Source organism: Zonotrichia leucophrys, chromosome 5 (genome assembly GCF_028769735.1).
Source record: "Zonotrichia leucophrys gambelii isolate GWCS_2022_RI chromosome 5, RI_Zleu_2.0, whole genome shotgun sequence".
Taxonomy (NCBI): domain Eukaryota; kingdom Metazoa; phylum Chordata; class Aves; order Passeriformes; family Passerellidae; genus Zonotrichia; species Zonotrichia leucophrys.
In genome coordinates, this window is record NC_088175.1 from 59,377,115 (window position 1) to 59,399,888 (window position 22,774).

The 22,774-nt window shown below is 43.5% G+C and overlaps 1 protein-coding gene across 1 annotated transcript in view; it reads right to left on the reverse strand.

Moving 5' to 3' along the window:
• Positions 1-22,354, reverse strand: part of MAP4K5 (mitogen-activated protein kinase kinase kinase kinase 5) — a 73,847-nt gene extending 51,493 nt beyond the window's left edge. Inside the window, exon 1 of the mRNA XM_064715926.1 lies at positions 21,851-22,354. Coding sequence (XP_064571996.1) covers positions 21,851-21,958 — 108 coding nt within the window. The 5' untranslated portion in view covers positions 21,959-22,354. The remainder of the gene's footprint in view (positions 1-21,850) is intronic.
• Positions 22,355-22,774: the final 420 nt, after the last annotated feature.

The window sequence follows — 22,774 nt, forward strand, 5'->3', positions numbered from 1 at the left end:
CACAAAAACAATTGGGTTTTCCCACTGAGACTTGAGTCTCCTCCCCAGCAGCTGCTGTGGGGCAGTGGGAGCCGAGGTGGGGCCCGTGGCAATCCCAGTGTGCGACGCTCCCACCACACACCCAACCACCACACCTGAGGGAACACAGCTGGGGAGGGCATTCTGCAGCAGTGACCAGAAATAACACACAGAACTGGTTTAACAATTCACAGTTAACTGCACTTCTGCACCCTGCACTTGTGTTTGATTTGTTTGCAACAGTGCAAGCCAAACAGCTCCAGCCCAGGGGGTCCCCAGTGCTGAGCCACGGGAGGTGCTCAAAAATGGGGGAATCTTGGACATTTGGATCTGCTCAGTGTCCTGTTCCTAACCACAAAGAGAAGATTTATTCATGCAGCAACATCCCTCTGGCAGGCTCCAAATTAGTATTTTCAATGTCCATGGTGAAACGCTCTCCTCTCCCCACGGTCGCTGCCTCATGTCCAGCCTTGGATCAAGGGCCCCATTCAGAGAGGAGCTGTTTGCTGGAGCGTGTCTCCATTAACTGCATCCTGACTGAGCTCCTGTGGCAGCCCTGCCTCCTGCCCTGCCTGCCCAGCCTGTTCACCCCTTGCCAAGCTCCACTCACCCCTGGCCACGAGGCTCTGCAGCCCCAAGTGCTGCCAGCTTGTCCCAGCCACTGAACATCCCCTCAAAAGGGGCCTGACCCTGTGCCCTGGGAGTGAAACTCAACCTTTCCTTCCCAGTTCCTGACCTCAGACACTTTACAATTCCCAACCTGCTCTGTGTGGAAATTTTCATCATGCTCTGTTTTTATTTTCATATCTCACAGCATCATCAGACTTAAATTCACCTTTCTGCATCTCTGAATTCACATCTAGCAGTGTCAAGAGCTCTCACCCAGCTGAAGTGACCCAAAGAAATGTCTCTCATTTTATGGGCTGCCCTAAAAGCATCAAAATGGAATTTTGGTGGATGGTGATCTGCTGGACTCTTAACAGAATTTGAATTATGTCCTAATGCAAAGTTTAAATAAATGTTCCTAGTGTTTATTACAATTAACTCTACACTTCTGCTTACAATTACAATTAACTGTACCTGACCCTGTGGCCCTGGGAGTGAAACTCAACCTTCTCCTTCCCACTTCCTGACCTCTGACACTTTACAATTCCCAACCTGCTCTGTGTGGGTAGGAAATTCCCATCATGCTCTGTTTTCATTTTCATATCTCACAGCATCATCAGACTTAAATTCACCGTCCTGCATCTCTGAATTCACATCCAGCAGTGCCAAGAGCCCTCACCCAGCTGAAGTGACCCAAAGAAATGTCTCTCATTTTATGGGCTGCCCTAACACCATGAAAATGGAATTCTTGGTGGATGGTGATCTAACAGAATTTGAATTATGTCCTAATGCAAAGTTTAAATAAATGTTCCTAGTGTTTATTACAATTAACTGTACACTTCTGCTTACAATTACAATTAACTGTACCTGACCTCATGCCCTGGGAGTGAAACTCAACCTTCTCCTTCCCAGTTCCTGACCTCGGACACTTTACAATTCCCAACCTGCTCTGTGTGGGTAGGAAATTCCCATTTTGCTCTGGTTTCATTTTCATATCTCACAGCATCTCAAACAGACTTAAATTCACCTTCCTGCATCTCTGAATTCACATCCAGCAGTGCCAAGAGCCCTCACCCAGCTGAAGTGACCCAAAGAAATGTCTCTCATTTTATGGGCTGCCCTAACACCATGAAAATGGAATTCTTGGTGGATGGTGATCTAACAGAATTTGAATTATGTCCTAATGCAAAGTTTAAATAAATGTTCCTAGTGTTTATTACAATTAACTCTACAATTCTGCTTACAATTACAATTAACTGTACCTGACCCTGTGCCCTGGGAATGAAACTCAACCTTCTCCTTCCCAGTTCCTGACCTCGGACACTTTACAATTCCCAACCTGCTCTGTGTGGGTAGGAAATTCCCATTATGCTCTGGTTTCATTTTCATATCTCACAGCATCATCAGACTTAAATTCACCTTCCTGTATCTCTGAATTCACATCCAGCAGTGCCAAGAGCTCTCACCCAGCTGAATTGACTCAAAGAAATGTCTCTCATTTTATGGGCTGCCCTAACACCATGAAAATGGAATTCTTGGTGGATGGTGATCTAACAGAATTTGAATTATGTCCTAATGCAAAGTTTAAATAAATGTTCCTAGCGTTTATTACAATTACAATTAACTGTACCTGACCTCATGCCCTGGGAGTGAAACTCAACCTTCTCCTTCCCAGTTCCTGACCTCGGACACTTTACAATTCCCAACCTGCTCTGTGTGGGTAGGAAATTCCCATTTTGCTCTGGTTTCCTTTTCATATCTCACAGCATCTCAAACAGACTTAAATTCACCTTCCTGCATCTCTGAATTCACATCCAGCAGTGCCAAGAGCTGAAGTGACCCAAAGAAATGTCTCTCATTTTATGGGCTGCCCTAAAACCATGAAAATGGAATTCTTGGTGGATGGTGATCTAACAGAATTTGAATTATGTCCTAATGCAAAGTTTAAATAAATGTTCCTAGTGTTTATTACAATTAACTCTACAATTCTGCTTACAATTACAATTAACTGTACCTGACCTCGTGCCCTGGGAGTGAAACTCAACCTTCTCCTTCCCAGTTCCTGACCTCGGACACTTTACAATTCCCAACCTGCTCTGTGTGGGTAGGAAATTCCCATCATGCTCTGTTTTCATTTTCATATCTCACAGCATCATCAAACAGACTTAAATTCACCTTCCTGCATCTCTGAATTCACATCCAGCAGTGCCAAGAGCTGAAGTGACCCAAAGAAATGTCTCTCATTTTATGCGCTGCCCTAAAACCATGAAAGTGGAATTCTTGGTGGATGGTGATCTAACAGAATTTGAATTATGTCCTAATGTAAAGCTTAAATAAATGTTCCTAGTGTTTATTACAATTAACTCTACACTTCTGCTTACAATTACAATTAACTGTACCTGACCTCGTGCCCTGGGAGTGAAACTCAACCTTTTCTTCCCAGTTCCTGACCTCGGACACTTTACAATTCCCAACCTGCTCTGTGTGGAAATTTTCATCATGCTCTGTTTTTATTTTCATATCTCACAGCATCATCAGACTTAAATTCACCTTCCTGTATCTCTGAATTCACATCTAGCAGTGCCAAGAGCTGAAGTGACCCAAAGAAATGTCTCTCATTTTATGGGCTGCCCTAAAAGCATCAAAACAGCGAATTCTTGGTGGATGGTGATCTAGCAGAATTTTAATTATGTCCCAATGCAAAGTTTAAATAAATGTTCCTAGTGTTTATTACAATTAACTGTACAATTCTGCTTACATCTGTGATTTACATAAATCTGACAGATTTAAAAAATGCTTTGTAACTAAAGCTGGAAAAAACAAATATCAGCAACATACTCTTAATGACTACAAAGGAGATGTTTGCTCTTCTCAAACACAATCTCTTTACCAGCTCAGTTTAACACCTCAAATGCAGAATTGAGGATTCTTAAAATGTCAGCTGAAGCCAGAAAATGACTCAGAAAGCCCAAATTAACAGCACCAAGAGTTAATCTGCACTGTGTGAGCTGAAGCTGCCTTCCTTCACAAGAGGACACAGCAGTGTACATTCAGAAAGAACTTTGTAAAAGAAACCAAACTCTCTGAAAGCTCTAAAAAAACCCAAAAAAACCAAAATCTTGAAAATCTGCAGGTTAACCCCAGCACAAATAAACAGGAACAAGAGTTAATCTGCACTTTGTGAGCTAAAGTTGCCTTCCTTCACAAGAGGACATCACAGTGCTGTACATTCAGAAAGAACTTTTGTAAAAGGAACCAAACACTCTAAAAGCTCTAAAAAATAAATAATCCTTGAAAAATCTGCAGGTTAACCCCAGCCCAAATTAACAGCACCAAAAGTTAATCTGCACTGTGTGAGCTAAAGCTGCCTTCCTTCACTAGAGGACATCACAATTTTCCACATGCTGTACATTCAGAAAGAACTTTTGTAAAAGGAACCAAACTCTCTGAAAGCTCTAAAAAATAAATAATCCTTGAAAAATCTGCAGGTTAACCCAAACCCAAATTAACAGCACCAAGAGTTAATCTGCACTGTGTGAGTTTAAAGTTGCCTTCCTTCACAAGAGGACATCACAGTTTTCTGCAGTGCTGTACATTCAGAAAACTTTTGTAAAAGGAACCAAACTCTCTGAAAGCTCTAAAAAAAAAATATTGAAAATCTGCAGGTTAACCCAAACCCAAATTAACAGCAGCAAGAGTTAATCTGCACTGTGTGAGCTGAAGCTGCCTTCCTTCACAAGAGGACACAACAGTGTACATTCAGAAAGAACTTTTGTAAAAGAAACCAAACTCTCTGAAAGCTCTAAAAAAACCCAAAATCTTGAAAATCTGCAGGTTAACCCCAGCCCAAATTAACAGCACCAAGAGTTAATCTGCACTTTGTGAGTTTAAAGTTGCCTTCCTTCACAAGAGGACATCACAGTGCTGCACATTCAGAAAGAACTTTTGTAAAAGAATCCAAACAATCTAAAAGCTCTAAAAAATAAATAATCCTTGAAAATGTGCAGGTTAACCCAAGCCCAAATAAACAGGAACAAGAGTTAATCTGCACTGTGTGAGTTTAAAGTTGCCTTCCTTCACAAGAGGACATCACAGTTTTCTGCAGTGCTGTACATTCAGAAAACTTTTGTAAAAGGAACCAAAATCTCTGAAAGCTCTAAAAAATAAATAATCCTTGAAAAATCTGCAGGTTAACCCAAACCCAAATTAACAGCACCAAGAATTAATCTGCACTTTGTGAGTTTAAAGTTGCCTTCCTTCACTAGAGGACATCACCGTGCTGTACATTCAGAAAGAACTTTTGCAAAAGAATCCAAACCCTCTGAAAGCTCTAAAAAATAAATAATCCTTGAAAATGTGCAGGTTAACCCAAGCAGAGAGGCCAGAGCAAGGCAGAACTGCTCAGAGCAGATCAAACCTTGGTGTCAGGGGGCACAACCACCTTGCCCTGGCTCCAGCCCAGACCAGCAGCTCCCAGCACTGGTTCCCAGTTTAGGAGTGAGTGCAGGGTGCTGGTTCCTCTCCCAAAACCAGCACACCCCAAAGCACCCTCAGAACACTCCCAGGAATGGATTCCATCCTCACATTCCACCCCCACAGCTGCAGCTCTTGGTTTGGGGCTCTAACCCCTCTTTTATATAAAACAAAATAAGCAAAATCAAGCCAAAATTCCCCACAGCCCCATGCCAAGAAAACCTAAGGAGAGTGTGAGACTGGATAAATCCCTCCTGCTTGGTGCTGAGAGGTTTTCTGTACCAGATACTGAAAATATCCTTTCACCTCTGAAGGTCTGGGCATGGATTAAAAATGTAATTGGAACAAAGAAGGAAAGCTTAAAAAAAAACCCAAAAAATGGACAACTGTGGCAAATGCTATGGTTGATTTGTGCCAGACAGAACCAATGCCACGGAATCACAAAATCCCAGCATGGCTTGAGTTGGAAGGGACATTAAGGATTGTTCAGTTCCATCCCTGCAAGGCCATTTTCCACCATCCAAGGTTACTCCAGGCTGGCCTTGGGCACTTCCAGGGATGCAGGGACAATTCCCTCCCAACATCCCACCCAGCCCTGCCCTGTGCCTGTGGGAAGCCATTCCCTGTGTCCCATCACTCCAGGCCCTCACTCAAAGTCTCTCCATCCTTTTTTTTTTGCCTCCTTCAGGTCCTGAAAGGCCACAATTAATTCACCCCAAAACCCCCAAATTTCTGAGCCTTTCCTGCCAGAGCGGAGCTGTCCCTGCCCATGGGGACTCTGCACTCCTCCCGCCAGCTGTGCTCACACCTGGGCCACATCTGGCTGCTCTCAGCTGCTGGAAAAAGAAACCTGAGCACCGTTCTGGATTTTCAGGGCCGTTTGTCTGCTAGGAAGCAGAAAGATCCAGAGGAAATTGTTCTCCCTGAAATCTTCCAGCTGGATTTTTGGAGGTGGAGAGCAGTACCAGACTCCTCTGCAGTGGAAGGCACAGAGATTTTGTAGATTCTGGATTTTTGGAGGTGGAGAGCTGTACCAGACTCCTCTGTAGTGGAAGGCACAGAGATTTTGTAGATTCTGGATTTTTGGAGGTGGAGAGCTGTACCAGACTCCTCTGTCGTGGAAGGCACAGAGATTTTGTAGATTCAAGACACTAAAAAAGAATGGTCTCTTAAAACCAGCAGTCACAGCTTTTTGGGATGAACCCAAAATGAAGATTTCCATGCTGATTTTACTAGTTTGTTATTCTGTAGTTGCAACAGAGGCATCCCTTTGAGCTGGGAACTGTAGGAGGACAAATATTGATTTTGTGGGCGCTCTCCAGATGGGCACTGCCAGCCCTCATCCCTCAGAACAAGCAGCAGCACGAGGCTGGATGCAAAATTCCCAGCTGGCACTCCCTGTTCCCACATTTCCACACTTCCTGCTGCAGGACACAACTCGGAACGGGCACAAGGTGCCAGGATTTCAATAAATCCCACATCCAAACCTGAATCCCAAACCCACCGCTGACCCTATGATGCAAATAAGGCTTAAATGGAGTGAATTTTGGTGAAATTGAGATAGTTTATCTGCGGTAGGGAAATCTACCTTTCACTGAGAGACTTCTGGCACTTTCTTACCCAAGGCCAATTAACTCAAGCAGCAAGGGATTAACAGCTCATTAATGATGTGAGGCCAACTCCCTTCATTCCCCAGAAAACCAGCTGAGGATTTGTGTAAGCACTGAGGTTTTGGAGGGTTCAGTAGCCACTAAAAACATTTCATTCTCATCCTGGTAATAATTACTGAAAGACCTGGGGCAATAAAGATAACAATAATAAAGATAACAATAATAAAGCAAAGATCAATGCACAATTTAACATTTATTTAGAGGGGAAAAAAAAAAAACAACAAAAGAAGTCAGCTTTGTGCTTCCCAGCAGAGGTTGGTTATTCTCCTATGAAATTTTCTTGGCAGATCCTGCTTTCCAAAATATTTGGCATCATCCTTCTAAAACTGAAAAGCTAAAGCTAGAAACAGACCCTGACCACAAAAGTATTATTTAGCAACTAATGCAGCACAAAAGATACAAACAAATACCACATGAGGGGAAAAAAAAATTTACAAGGCCCCAATTTTGACTCAGCTGGAGAAGAAAACAAACCAGAAAAGAACATTTTTCAAGTTACAACTGTGTGCATTGCAGTGGTTTGAAAAGCTACTAGAAATAACTCACTTTCCTGGGGAATAATAAACATTTTTGAACATAAGACCATGAAAATCAAAGAATGCCCATGGAGCTGCTGATGTACTCAAAAATGAACAGATGCCCAACAGCTTTACAGGCCAGGGTATAAAATAGGGAAAGAAAAGAGAAAAAAACCAAGAAAATATACTTGAAATACATTAAACTACAAACTAAGAAGGATTTTAAAAGGATTTATTCGCCAGAAGATAGGGAGAATAAATGTAGAACAATTTTATTGTGTTTCTATGCTGAATGCATAGACCATGACAGCAAAAAAACCCTCACAGTATTATGGAGTACAAACCCAAGTAACATTAAAGATTATACATTTCATCAGCTGCAGGGGAATTTATTTATTCCTTAGAGATGAAAGAGCTAAGAGATGTGACAACCAAAATATTGGAAAGAAAATATTTATGTGTCTTCTTTTACTGACAAAAAAAAAAAACTAAAATAAGAAAAAACTAAAAAAAAAAACTAAACAAACAAAAAAGACCCAAACCAAACCAAAAAAACCTAATAAAAAAATTAAAATCTGGCTTTCCAGGCAGGGAGAAAACAAATTTCTGAAGGAAAAGATAAAAAATTAAAAACTCAAGAATTTCAGACCATTATTTACTTCTTTACCAAAAAAAAGGGCATTTTTTACTTCTTTGTAAAAATCAGCTAACACCCAGTGAGATGTATCCCTCAGAAAGGCAAAACTGAGGAGCCTCTACTAAAATTTGCAATTTTGAGATTGCCAATGTTATCTCAAACCCTCCAAACCAAAGGCAAAAATCCACATCAACTCCTTTTCCTTTATCATAATTTATGTGATAGAACCTTGAGAGATTCAGGTAGGAAATGTAGATTTAAGTAGAAAAATCGACCTCCACCAAAGCTGTTCAGTATTCACCTCCTTAAAATTCCTGTTCTTCAGAGATGAACTCACAATTACAAAATTAAAATTAAATTATTTTAAAATTGAGTAAATTGATTAAAGTTAAAATTTAAATTAGCAAGGCATAAATTTGCCTTGATGAAGAAAAGAGATCAGTGTTTTGCTCTTTATTGTTAAATAAACCAGTGACCAGAACAGAATTAATGAAGAAGTTGTGTAATTGAAGAAGTTAAAGGAAAATTAGCTAAAAATAGGAGTTGGAAGATTCTTTTTCTGTTCTACAATTGAGCTTTGGTTTGCATCTGGAGTGGATCAATTGTCACCTCTTGGGGTGGGAGATGGGTGAGATTTTGATACTGGGGCAGCTGTTTGTACTAAAATAAACCCCAGAATTTATTTCCAGTCTTCATTTTATAGGGATGAAATAGCGATCAGCAATATTCCCAATGCAGGAGAAAAAAAAAATCAGAACCTGGAATTCTTTTGGGATAAACAGCAATGACATTTCAGTGGTTTTTGGTGAGGAAAAATGGAAGTTCTGAATGTGCTGGTACATGAGAAAGGTTACAGATAAAATGTGTTTTGCACTTGTGCTGATGAAGCAGAGAGGAAATCTGCTGCCATTTCATTGCAGATGATAACTTGCACGATTTTCACTTATCTCATCCTCTCACTTTATTTTTAGCCAGAACGGAGGAAAAAAAAATTGCTCTGATTTTTTTTATTATTATTTTTTTGTTAATTTTAAGCAATTAACTCATGCAAATGATGTCACCTGGAAGCAAGACCCTGTCAAGATGTCGCATGAAAATCAGAATATTTTTCTGCAATTTCATGCACAGTGATGGAGCCCCAGTTTCACTTCGGTCACCTGATTTCAAGCACTTGGCCAGAGACTTCCTCACTCTGCTTTGAAAGATGAACCAAAACTGGGCTGCTCAAGTAAAATGTGCTATTAAATAATTAGAAAATTCTGGTAAATTTGGCCTGATGATTTCAATGGAATTTTAAAAGAATTTTTTTTTAATTTTTAAATTTTCACACGCTGGAGAACATTTTCCATCTTGCATCATTTCTCTTGTCTACATAGATTTTATTTTCTTTATTGTGTTTCTGCAGGGTTTTAAATTCCCATTTGCTGCATCCCTGGGTATGGGGATTTTGGAAGGAATTTTGAAGGAGTTCAAGATGGGATTTCTGAGTTGGTTATGATGATGTGGTTTATTTTCTTATTTTCTGCATAGGAAGGGTGAGGTTGGTTTACATCTTTATAGCATGGCTCAGAAGGTTGTAAGATTCCTAGTTATAATATTTTTTAAGGATTTATTGATTAATAAAACACTGTTAATAAGGGTATTTATGTTTTGATTTAATCTTTTAATATTTCATTTTATGGATTTAAAATGAAAATTTTAAATTTGTAGTGTAGTGTAAGTTTCCTTAGTCAATCATATTATGACACACAAACTTATAGTACTGTATTCTGAACTCCTTGTTTGCCTAACTACTTTCATTTTTTATATCTTAAATTCTAAAAATTTAAACTTAATTTAACATGTTTCTGTTTCAAACTATAAATCTATATTCTTCCTTTTAGTACTTTGGTTTGGAAGTTTTTCTAAGAACAAATCTTGTGTTTAATTCTAAATTTTGGTTCACAGGCCCCAAGTTCTGAGAATTCCAACACGTGGGGAGCCCCCAAGGCCACCCCTCCATAAATATATAAAATTATATATATTAAATTGTATATAAATATATAAAATATATAAGATATCAAATTTATAAATAAGAATAATTGTATATAAATAATAGAGAAATATATAAAGTAATATAATAATGTAATAATAATATACATATATATATGAAATATATAAAATTATACATACTACAATAAATATATATAAATATATAAAATATATAAGATATCAAATTCGTAAATAAGAATATATTGTATATAAATAATAGAGAAATATATAAAGTAATATAATAATGTAATAATTAATATACATATATAAAAATATATTAAATATATAAAATTATATAAACTTTTATATAAATATATAAAATATATAAGATTTCAAATTTATAAGTAAGAATACTGTATATAAATAATAAATAAATAATCTAATAATGTAATAATATACATATATAAATATATGAAATATATAAAATTATACATACTACAATAAATATATATAAATTTATAAAATATATAAGATATCAAATTTATAAATAAGAGTATATTGTATATAAATAATAGAGAAATATATAAAGTAATATAATAATGTAATAATAATATACATATATATATGAAATATATAAAATTATACATACTACAATAAATATATATAAATTTATAAAATATATAAGATATCAAATTTATAAATAAGAGTATATTGTATATAAATAATAGAGAAATATATAAAGTAATATGATAATGTAATAATTAATATACATATATAAATATATTAAGTAAATATATTAAATATATAAAATTATATATACTACAATAAATAGATATAAATATATAAAATATATTAAGTTTATAAATAAATACATAAAAAATAAATATATAAAATATATATATAAATATTATGTAAATATATAATAGAACATTGTAATAATTAAATAATAATAGAACAATCAAATAATAAAATAGATAATAAAATAAATTAAAAAATAAAAATATATAAAAATATATGAAAATAAAATATATAAAAGAATAAAAATGATATAAAAATTAGTTTTAAAAATCACATAGTAGACACTTGTAGTTTAAGGTTTCAGAACCCAGCAGTGTCTATGGAAGTTTCAGTGTCCGTGCAGCAGCTGAGCGCATTCCCCAGGGCCCAGCCTGCCCCAGGCAGCCAGAGCAGGGATGGGCTGGGCAGAGCCCGAGCACACGGAGCTGCAGGCTCTGCACTATTGGAATAAGATCCCAGTATAACCAGTTAGATGGTGCCTGGGCCAGTCTGACCCTCGCTGCTGGGCCAAAGGCAGCACTGTGGTGTTTTACCCCTGAGATACCTTGGCTGCTGGAGAGTGCAGCAGGGCACAGAGCGAGTCCAGGCTTGTCAGGACTCCGTTTACCTCAGGAGAGAGAGCTTCTGGCGATGGTGAAGAGAAGAAAGGAGTGGATTCTGCTGGAGGGTTATATCCAGATGTTTATTCCATGGGTACAGAGGTCTGAGCCGGGGCAATTCCTCCAACAGAATGGAGGCCGCATGGTCTCATTAACCTTTTAAGCTCCGGACAGGTGAGCCACCAACCAGGTGAAGGGGCAGGGTCTCAAGGGACTGGGGACACCTATACGGGCCAATGTCCCCCAGGCCTGAGGGACCAACCACACGACGCCTTGCTGGTATGTCAGCCTGATTGACAGGGCACACTCAGCGAGGGGCGAGGGGGAAGGGAGAAGGGATAGGCACACCTGGGAAGGGACCGGAAGTTTAAAACAGGACATTGCAACACACCACAACACTGCACAGCCCGGCTGCCCCACACTGCCCCAGCTCCCCCGGGGGAGCACAGCAAAGCTCGCAGGGAAAGTTCTGTCAAAAGCCAAGGCTTGGTTTGGGCTGGGTCACCAAACTGCACCTGGTGCTGGGAGCTGGGACCTCCCTGCAAGGCTGCTCCAAAAAAAACCTGGCCCTGGACGCTCCAGGGATGGGGAATCTCACAGGATGCTGCCATGGAGCAAAGGCACAGTCAGGCTGTGCTCCAGACATCCCACTGCAGATCTACACAAACTTCAACACCCACTCAATGAGAAAAAGGAAAAATCCATGTTCACGTGCCCTGGGCAGGCCTGATGGACCATGGAACCAAAAATGGAGATCTCCTTCCTTCCTTCTCCATCTCCTTCCTTCCTTCCTTCCTTCCCCTTCTCCATCTCCTTCCTTCCTTCTCCATCTCCTTCCTTCCCCTTCTCCATCTCCTTCCTTCCCCATCTCCATCTCCTTCCTTCCTTCTCCATCTCCTTCCTTCCTTCTCCATCTCCTTCCTTCCTTCTCCATCTCCTTCCTTCCCTTCTCCATCTCCATCTCCTTCCTTCCTTCCCCTTCTCCATCTCCAGAAATCCCTCTGTCCTGTTTGACACCGTGAGCCAAATTTCAAAACAAGATTCAGGACAGGAACTGTCTGACAGAGTTTAGAAGGCTCTGTGTTAATCCAGAAGTTAGTTCTACCTCTTCATAATCAACCAAGAAGCAGAGATGAGAGCTCAACCAGTGCTTTAAGTTTAATCATACACATGCCAGAGAAAACAAAATGGTTTTATCTGAAGCTGCTCATCCTGGGGACTGGCTGGGGTCAGGGCTGTGAATATTTACAAGGAAAACATCAAATTCTCTCCCTTTACTCACTGCACACCAAATGCTTCAAAATTTCAGCTGCTGTTGTTTCCCATCCCCTCATAAATAAAACACCAATACCTGAAGCTGTTCCATCCCTGAGAGCAATGGGCACCCCTCAGGCACTGCTTCTGTCAAATATTCATTCTTTTAGCTCCATCAAGACAAAATACATCCATAAAAGATGGTATTGCCCCATCTTTATTCTTTTACATCCTGTACAAGAGACTTCACCATTTATCTTCCCTTGGGATTAATGACTGAATCCCCCAAACATTTTTTGGGAGCCTGGTGTTTGTAATTCAGCTCTGATCTTGCATGTCTGTACATTAAACAGCAAGTTAAGGCACATAAATTTAATTCTTTATTGCTTCAACAGCAATGATCAGCAAAAAATCACTCACACTGCTGAGAACAGGGCCAAAATGCAGCTTTTTTGGGGTGGATCATCACAAATACTGCTTTTCTGGGGTGAATAATCACAAATACAGTTTTTTGGGTTGAATAATCACAAATGCAGCTTTTTGGGATGAATAATTACAAATGCAGCCTTTATAGGGTGGATCCTCACAAATACAGCTTTTTGGGGTGCATCATCACAAATACTGGGTTTTTTGGGGTGAATAAGCACAAATGCAGCTTTTTGGGGTGAATAATCACAAATGCTGCTTTTTTGGGGTGGATCCTCGCAAATAGAGCTTTTTGGGGTGAATAACCACCAACTCAGCTTTTTGGGGTGGTTCCTTACAAGTAGAGCTTTTTGGGTTGAATAATCACAAATACTGCTTTTTTTTGGGGGGTGCATCATCACAAATACTGGGATTTTTGGGGTGAATAATCACAAATACAGCTTTTTGGGGTGGATCATCCCCTCAAATGTAAGAAGTTATGCCTTTAATGCTGCACAAGACAAAGCTATTTAAAAAAACCCTTAAGAATGATTTCTTATCAACAAGACAAGAGAGTCCCCCTGCAATAACCTCTTCACTCAGAAGAAAAAACAGCACTTGGCTTTCTGGAACATCTCAAAATTCACATTTCAGACACGCTACAAATCCAGCTTTTTCCCACTGAGCTGAAAATATGGTTCATTCAGCTTTTCTTTTTTTGCAGACATTCTTTCTCCAGCCAAATCTTCCTCATCCCTATGAAAACATGAATCTCCTAGACATGACATTCATGCAGGAGACACAAAAATACACTTGGGGGAGGAGTAATCCCAATGTGCCAAGATATTAAATCTGGCACTAAAGATGCCATTTTGAAGGATCAATAAACCCAGCAGTTTTGGACACCAGGACTGTTTGCTCTGAGGGTATCCATGACTGTATCTGTACAATATTTTTGCTATTTTTAGGAGAATAAAGTCAGTGGAAACACGTAGAGGAACACAAAAGGATTAGGAAAAGTGTTGGAACAGGACAACCTGGAAATAATTTTGTGGCTCAGCCTCCCATGTGCTCTTTCACTCAAGAGCTTCAAAGACAAGGTGAAGCTGCAGCTTCTCCTCACAGTTTTCCATCCATCATGGAAAAAGGTGAATTTTGGCTGAGGAGGAGCTTGCAGACATTATCTACCCACTGTGCTGGATGAAATGAATCACTGCAGCACTTGGGTGAAAGAATTTGAAAGCTGAGGAGAACAGAAATCTCTCTGTGCCAAACTCATGAATTTTTGTGCATCTAGGAAGGAAGAGTTTATCCAGCCTCCATATGTGATTTTTTTATTGGAAATCCAGAATGGGTTAGGGAGCAGCATAACTCCCCAAATCCAAGGTGGCCGCGTCCACCAAACCCTGCTGAGTGTTTTGCTGCTAGAAATCCTTCAGAAACTGGGAAAGAATTCTTCTGGCTTCTTTGGAAAAATCTAAAATCTGAATACTCAGTGAAATGGCAAAATGTGAGAAAGTCCCGGAATGGTTTGGGACGGGAGGGAATTTAGGAAGGAATTGCACCCCCTGCCATGGCAGGGACACCTTCCACTGTCTCAGCTTGCTCCCAGCCCCATCCAGCCCTGGTCCAGCAGGGATCCAGGGGCAGCCACAGCTTCTCTGGGCACCCTGTGCCAGGGCCTGCCACCATCCCAGCCAAGAACTTAATCCCAATATCCCATCTAACCCTGCCCTCTGAAGCCATTCCCTTTTATCTTATCGCTGCCCATCCTTGTGAAAAGCCTTGGCAGCCTCAACCCCCAGGCACAGAGATTGCCTTGAGCTGCAGAACAACCCAGCTCGGTCTGCTGCTGTGTTGTAGTGTGTTGTTAAGTTTCTTGTGTTATTCCCCCAATTTATGTATTGTTCTCCCCTATTATGTGTAAAATGGTTTCGTTCCCCCAGTTTTTCCCGCCACTGCTAGCCTGTCAGCTAAGTTGCTATGGTAACCGCTATTCATAGTTGCCGATATGTAATTGCTCCTCCCCTGGTTTCCCTTATAAGTGAAAGTTGTTTCCTCCCTGGGCCCAGTCAATCACCCCCTTTCTCCTCCCAGGTTTCGAGAACCTTCTCCTCTCTGGAGATGGTGGCTGGCTGGGGTCCCAGGACACCTCCTTTACCTTTTGATTATTGGTCTCCATGGAGTGTCAGTTCTGTGAAGTTCATCCCCTCACCTTTCCCGATTGGTTCCGCCTGTACCCACCCCCCTCCTTTATAATCCTGTTTCACCCCCTATGGAAAAACTTTTTCCCGGTTGGTTTCCCCGTGTTTGGATCCCGCAACACCTTCAATAAACCGATGTTTAACCCCCGGGAAATGGTCAGCTCCGTTCCTCCCCAATCACAGCGGTGTGAGCCAGTCCGCAGCCAGCACAGCCCGAGGCCCTCAGACGCCGAAGGGCGCTGGCCAGGAATTGCAGAGGGGCGTCGGCCTTTCGCCCTCAGCTAGTCGGACTCTAAACTTCGGGCCACATATGCCCCCCTCTGCACTGCTGCTCTGCCCTTCCCTCCCAGCAGGTGCCAAGCCCAGCTCAGGGTGGCAGGAAGGCTGTTTTTCCAGCTGCAATGAGCAGGGACAGCTGCTGGTGTCAGCAGGACGTGCTGCCAAACTCCGTCACGGCCTCGCTGCTGACAGGAAGAGCTGCTCCCTCACACAGGGATGATCTGTGAGCTCCCAGCACACACCTCTGACAGAACTGGGGCTCAGCATCAGCCCAGAAACCCTGGAGCCTTTCCAGGGTATCCAAAGGCTGGCAATGAACCCAACCACTGCATCTTCTGGAGACAGAGAGGAAGGAAGGAGATCCTGGCAGCAAATGCTCTCAGCTTTCATCTGTTCCTCCCTCTCAGGTCTCTGCTGTAGGGGGTGGGTGCTGTGTGACCTGCACTGTTTGCTTCCTCTTCCTCTTAATGGATATCTCACATTGAGAAGAAATTATATTTTATTCATAGAACTCACAGAATCACTGGGCTGGAAGAGACCTCCAGGATCACAGAGTCCAACCCAGCCCTGGCACCCAGCGCCACATCCAGGCTTTGTTAAACACACCCAGGGATGGGGGCCCCACCACCTCCTCTATTTTTAAGATTTTGGAGAGTGCCTGGCTCCTCAAAGTGTTGTTATCTTGTTGTATTTCATATTTCTAGAGTCCCACACCTTCTGGGTGGTTTCCTCACACGCAGCCCTTCACAGCAGTGTTGTTCCTGCTTCTCCATCAGGGCTCCTCCAAGGCTCCCCCTGACCAGCCAGCCCACCCCCTTTTATCCCAGTTATCCTCACTGGCCACAGCTGCCACCAATGAAGGACATCACAGCTGCAGCCCATCCAGAACAACTCGGACTGGGGCAAGGCCACTTCTACAATACATAGATTTTACCAGGACTCCTACTGTATCAAAGAAAGAGCCAGGGAGAAACAACTACAGGGGAAGCACCACTCCCACCATGTAACTTCCCATTAACAGCAAGAATTCCAGAATTGTTTGGGTTGGAAGGGGCATTAAAAATCATCCAGTTCCATCCTTGCCATGGCAGGGACACCTTCCACTGTCCCAGGGTGCTCCAAGCCCTGTCCAACCTGGCCTTGGGCACTGCAGGGGCAGCCACAGCTGCTCTGGGCACCCTGTGCCAGGCCCTCACCACCCCCACAGCCAAGAATTTAATCCTAATATCCAACCTTAATTTCCCTTCTTTCACTCTGAACCCATTACTCCTTGTCCTGTCACTACAGCTCCTGCTAAACAGAAACATGAGTGACAGGATATAATATTTAAAGCCAAACAGCTTGGAACATCCCACATCAAAGGCCAAATCCTTAATAAGAAAACCTATTACAAACATTTCAAATGGAAACCCAAAGTTTCACCTTCCACTGCTGAACATCCTCACAGAGGGTGTCAACAAGCCACAGAACATCTCAGTTCTCAAAGCAGAAATCCTACTGACTGCATCCTAAAAGAAAAGCATGCCATTCCCCAGAAGAGGGAGAAAGAGAAAGACTCAAGAGCCCTGGTTTGATGTCATTCCAAAGAGCATTTCCATGGAAAAAAAGAGCACACAGAGTTCAGCATGGCTACAGCAAACACTGCTGAGCAGAAGGCTTTGATCTGCAGGGCAGGAGTGGAATCCCCACATGACAGATGTGTTATGGTCATTTCTATGGGAAGCAACAGAAATTCACCAGGGACAGGGTGCTGAGTCAGGGATGGCCAAATCCAATTGGTCTGCAGCTGCCAAAACATGCTGGTATGAAAGTTGGGAATATGAGATTAAAAGCTGTCACAGCCATAACTGTTCTCTGGTATCAAAAAAAAGCTTTAATACTCTGTTCTTAACCTGTTGACTTAAGCAGTAAAACACTGATAAAAAACTGATAAATTTTCATTATCTGAGAGATTAGAATGACATTGAGAATTGTTTTCTAAACATCAAACCCAGGTTCTCAGCAGCCTTTGGCTGCACCAACAATGAGAATCCAGAGCTCTGACAACAAGGCAGTGACCACACAAGCAGAGCTGAAACCTGATTCAAACTGGACAGAGTCACACTTTCATGGCAACCTTGAAAAAAAGAAAACACAACGAAAGGAAAACAAATCTTTTTGTTGTTTGTTTTAAATTGAATTCGAGCAAAAAGTCTGTGTGTGCCACAATCCAATTTCATTGCTCACTGTTTTCCAGCAGCAAAACACTGCAGGTTTCTGCTAAGTTGATGCTTTTATTTGGTGCAAGAGATTAAAAAATAATGACAATAATCTCAAGAGAAGAGAGACTGAGCAGGTGACTCCAGAAAGAATGAAATCTTCATGATGAATATAATGCAATAAAATATGATGCTATTCAATAAAAACATGCCCCTTGTTTACAGGCAGTTTCTGCCATGAATTTGGTGCATTCCTTGTCCCTTGTGCTTACATTTCAAGAAAGGCACTGTGGCACTGCTCACAATCCTGCTTGGAGAAGCCCAAACAAGCCAGCTTTAGAATTGCTGCACAAGGTCATGTTTGATCATCGGGGAGCACAGACATGCCCTGTTCATCCCAGCTCAGCGCCAAACAACGGCCTCCAACAAGGATGGATTTACACCCAGACACATCAAGCACCCCTTTGTTCCCCTCTGCACAGCAGGGAGCAGTCAGAACTCTCTTTGGGGCACTTGGAATGAAAAACACAAAAAGCTGAGCCCTGGGAAGGGTTTGGGGTGGGAGGGATCCTAAATCCCATCCCAGCCCTGCCATGGACACTTCCACCATCCCAGGCTGCTCCAAACTCACCCAACCTGGTTTAGACACTTGAATATTCCCCCTAAATCTCTCCAGCAAACCTCTTCAGAGCCATTATAAACACCCCAATAACAACTCCACACAGGAATCCCAGGAAGGACGAGCAGCAGGAAATGATCCCCTGAATTCAAGTCCTGTTTTCCAAAGTCTCCTGAGGACACCAAGATCCACAATTACACACAAGCAATGTTGTGATGCAACCAAATTCCACAAGTTCAGCAAAACAGCCCAGTCTCCTGCTATTCCAAATGCTTCCAGAAAATACCACAGAGTGCAGGAGCTGGTGATGATGCAGCTGGTGGTGTGACCTTGGTACCAAGCCAGCCTTACACAAATGAGGGCCACAAAGCCCTGCTGAGAAGCTGCAGGGTCATGGTGGGGTGAGAACCCATCCTGGGAAACCTGACCACTCTGGGAATTCACCTGGGATGGGATCTGACCAGCCACTTCCCACTGCCGAGGGTGACATTCCATTTACAGCCTCCAGCAGCTTCTTTCAATTTTCTGCTCCAAGACCCCAGTCAAATATGTGTTTCTTCATTAACCACACATAACAACTATTTCAGCACGGAACAGATGCCTTTCAGAATTTCTGAATGCAAACAGAACAAATTGATGTCATTTTTAAACACTGCCTTGAGATTTTAATTTTTATGACCATGGTGAGAAGACCTTTCCAGGAAAGCCAGTTTAGAGTGACACTGGAGACATTAAAATATTAGTTTTTAAACAGCAAATTATTAAGTTTCAGTTCTCATCTTTGTTATTACAACCTTTTCTACGAGTCAATAATTCAAGATATTTTGGTGCAATGCTGTGAGGGATAAATGATTCCAATGGTTTAATACTAATATATTCTATTAAAAAGGAAAAAAAAAAGCTTTCCCAGCACCATTGAGACAACTAACAAGCCAGGATTGTAATGGAAATTACTTCCAAGACTGCTAGACACAAACTTGGATCTATTTACACAGGCTGTGAATAGACAAGAGTTTATTTACAGATGGTTTCTCCCCAGCCCTGAAATGCATTTTGGGGAAAAAAGATATTAAAACAACATCAACAATCCAGCACTTAGGAGCAATCCTACAATCAGCCATTGTGTGCCATGTGACAGACAAGAGAAATAAACCCCACAAACACTAAGAAAACTAAAAAAAAAGCACTCTGTTTAAAGCTTTCATGGTAGTAATGAAAAGCAAAGTGGGCAGGAGAATTTTTGGAAAAGCCTTTAAATATTCTTCCGTAACCTAATAGTGAAGATAAATATTTGCTTAACCTCCACCTTCACCATCCAAAAAAGAGCCAATTACTCTAAAAGCTACCAAATGCCCCAAGAGGAATTTAAAGCATTAACCACAAGCACCAAAAAGCATCAGAGGAAGAGGCAGATGTCCCACAATCAGAGAGGCTGCCTGGCTTAGACATCCCAAAAACAACTGTGCTGGAGACGCTGGTGACTCACTATTAGCGAAGGAGCAGAGAAACCACTTGAAGAGGTGAGGGGAAAATTCCATTTTAATTTAAGAGCCCTCTCCAGCAAACCCTTCCCGAGCTCTGCAACATAAAAAACACTTGGATATTCACTAATAAATTCATTTTATAAACACTTGCGACAGCCAAGATGTGCCATCTGCACTGAGACTCACCAGGGGCTGAGAAAAAAAGGTTTACCTCGCTTTTAAAATTATCACAACATCAATGACTCTAAAATATAAGTTTGCTGTGCATATTTGTCATAAGAGGCAGCGCCATCTGAATCAGTATTCCCTCGATACAGCTCCTGCTGCAGGCCTTCACCAAAACAAAGAGCAAACCAATGACCTAGAAACAAACGCAGCCTCTCAAACTCCTTTAAACTCATTAACTTTATACTCGGTTCGGACTCAGAAACTGCTGCCAAGAACCTGGACTGGATGGAGTTTGCCAGGCTGCACGAGGAGCAAGTTTGGGTTTGCTCCTTATCTGCAGGCGTTTCGGGAGGATTTTCCAGGAGGCAGGAGAGGAGGAGCAGGGGGCAGAGGGCTGCGGTTTCTGCGTTTCCAGGGGATGGATGTGTTTACACGGCAGCAGCAGAGCCTGCATCCAGCCCGGCTCCGGAAGCGGAAGCTGGATGACATGTCAGCACAGCTCTCCACTAATTACCAGGATAATGAGAAGCAGAATATTTCTTTTTCCACATAAAGAGATGACACAAAAAAAAAACAAAACACTTCCCTGCAATGCAACTAGTTATTTCTTGTCGTGCTGCCTGGTTATTTCTTGTCACGCTGCCCTGCACTGGGCAGGCACACACAAACAAAGCAGCTCAAGGTAGGCAGAGTTCCAGATTTATGACAGCTGAAATGTTCTTTTAAAGGATTTAGTGCTAGAATCCCTAGGAAAGAAGCTGACTGATCTGTGCACGGCACTATAGGATTAAAAAAAAAACAAAAGAGGAAGGTAAATATGCACCATGAAAACTTTTAAAAATAACTCCCTGAGGTCATAAGTAACCATTTCAAAGGGGTGGTGGGAACAGGATCCATCCATAAAACTTCAATTTGAACATTAGCAAAGAGCCCTCCCCCAGCAGGAGCAATTACTGCTGCCTTTCATGTGGCACAGCAACACACCTTCCCTTGCACGCTTGGCTGTGTCAGGTCTATTTTAAACACACTCAACAGCACTACAAAGGAAAACATCCCACAGCTCCCTCCCTCCCTCCCCGTGCAGCTGAACACGCACAGGTTGAAAACTTTGAGGCTTTCCTTATAATTCACCCAGCCCTAAAAGCTGCTGAGCATCCCTGAGGTGTGAGGAACATCCCTGAGGTGTGAGGAACATCCCTGAAGGATGAGGACAGGGCTCCTACGAGAAGAACACACCACTGCCTGCACCTCCTGTCCCCCACACCTGTGGTTCTGCTGATGTGAGCAATAATATGAATTACAGAATCCCAGAATGGTTTGGCTTGGAAGGGACCTAAAAGATCACCCAGTTCCAACTCTCTGCCATGGACAGGGTCACTTTTTGTATGCACCATTCCAAGAGCATCTACTTGCCGTGTGCTGCACTAACTCTACCTCGTGCTGCAGCTCCGTTCCAGCTTCTGAAGAGCTTTAATCTGCTTCTGCCTTTCACGGGCTATTATTAACCTCGGGGATAAAGTGGCACCCTTTTAATCAGGTGCTTTAACTGGATGCGTTCTGCAAACAGGTACAGCCAAGAGATATCCTCTACCTCCTGGGGCAGTAACGTGGGAAGGAAGAATCGCCTGAGATATTCACCAATAAAACCTCCAAGAAGGGCAGCGGAGAGAGAACCGTCTGTGGTGCTGCAAGCACAGAATCCCAGGATGGTCTGGGTTGGAAGGAACCTTAAAGATCTCATTCAGCCAAACACCTTAGCCATGTGCAGGGACACCTTTCACCATCCCAGGGTGTTCCATGCCCGGTGCAGCCCGGCCCCAGGCACTTGCAGGGATGGCCGCAGCCTCTCTGAGCACCCCGTGCCAGGGCCTCACCTCCCTCACATTCAATCCGTTCCGACACAATTGGGAATCCTCCGGCTTGGCCAGAGGCGCCCCCCCGCCGCTCACCTTGTACACGTCGCCGTAGGTGCCGCTCCCCACCCGCTGGATCAGCTCGTAGTCCTGCTGCGGGTTCCGCCTCAGGATATCGCCGCTGGCCCGCGCCGCCGGCTCCATGGCCCCGCCGCGTCCCCGCCGGCCCCGGGATGCTCCTACCGCGGCGGCCCCCGGCCCATGGCTCCTGCGGCGGCAACGGCGGCTCAGGGGGGCTCCGGGCGGCCCAGACAAAGGCGGGCGGGCGGCCGCGCCCTCCGCGGCTCCCGGGGCTCCTCGGGGCAACCAGGAAGAGCCGGGCCGGGCGGGGAGCGAGGCCGGGCGGGGAGGGAGCTCCGGTGCCGCCGGCGCTGCGGCCCGTCCGCCGGGGCGGCCAGGCCGGGCCGGCTCCTACCTGCGCGCCGCAGCCCTTTGTCCCGCCGGGGAGGGAGGGACGGACGGAGGGGGAGCACCGCCACCGCCGCCTCCTCCTCCTTTTCCTCCTCCTCCTCCTTCTCCTCCTCCTTCTCGTTCTCCTTCCGCGGCCGAGCCGGGCCGGGTTCGCTCGGCTCGGGACGGGACGGGCCGGCAGCGCCTCCGCGCCGCCGCAGCGCCCCGGCGCGGCCAACGCGGGCCCCGCTGCGAGCCCGGCCCCGCTGCGAGCCCGGCCCCGCTGCGAGCCCGGCCCCGCTCCGAGCCCGGCCCAGCCCCGCTGCAGGCTCGGCCCCGCTCCGCTCCTGCCCGGCGCCGCTCCGGGAACCGCTGCCGGGGGCTGTTACAGGGCGCTGTCCGCCCCGCGGCCCGACGGCTGATGGAATCCCAGCGTGGTTTTGGTTGGGAGGGAGCTGAAATGCCATCCCATTCCATCCCCTGCCATTGCAGGGACACCTTTCACTAGACCAGGGTTCTCCAAGCCCCTATGTCCAACCTGGCCTGAGACACTGCCAAGGATCCAGGGGC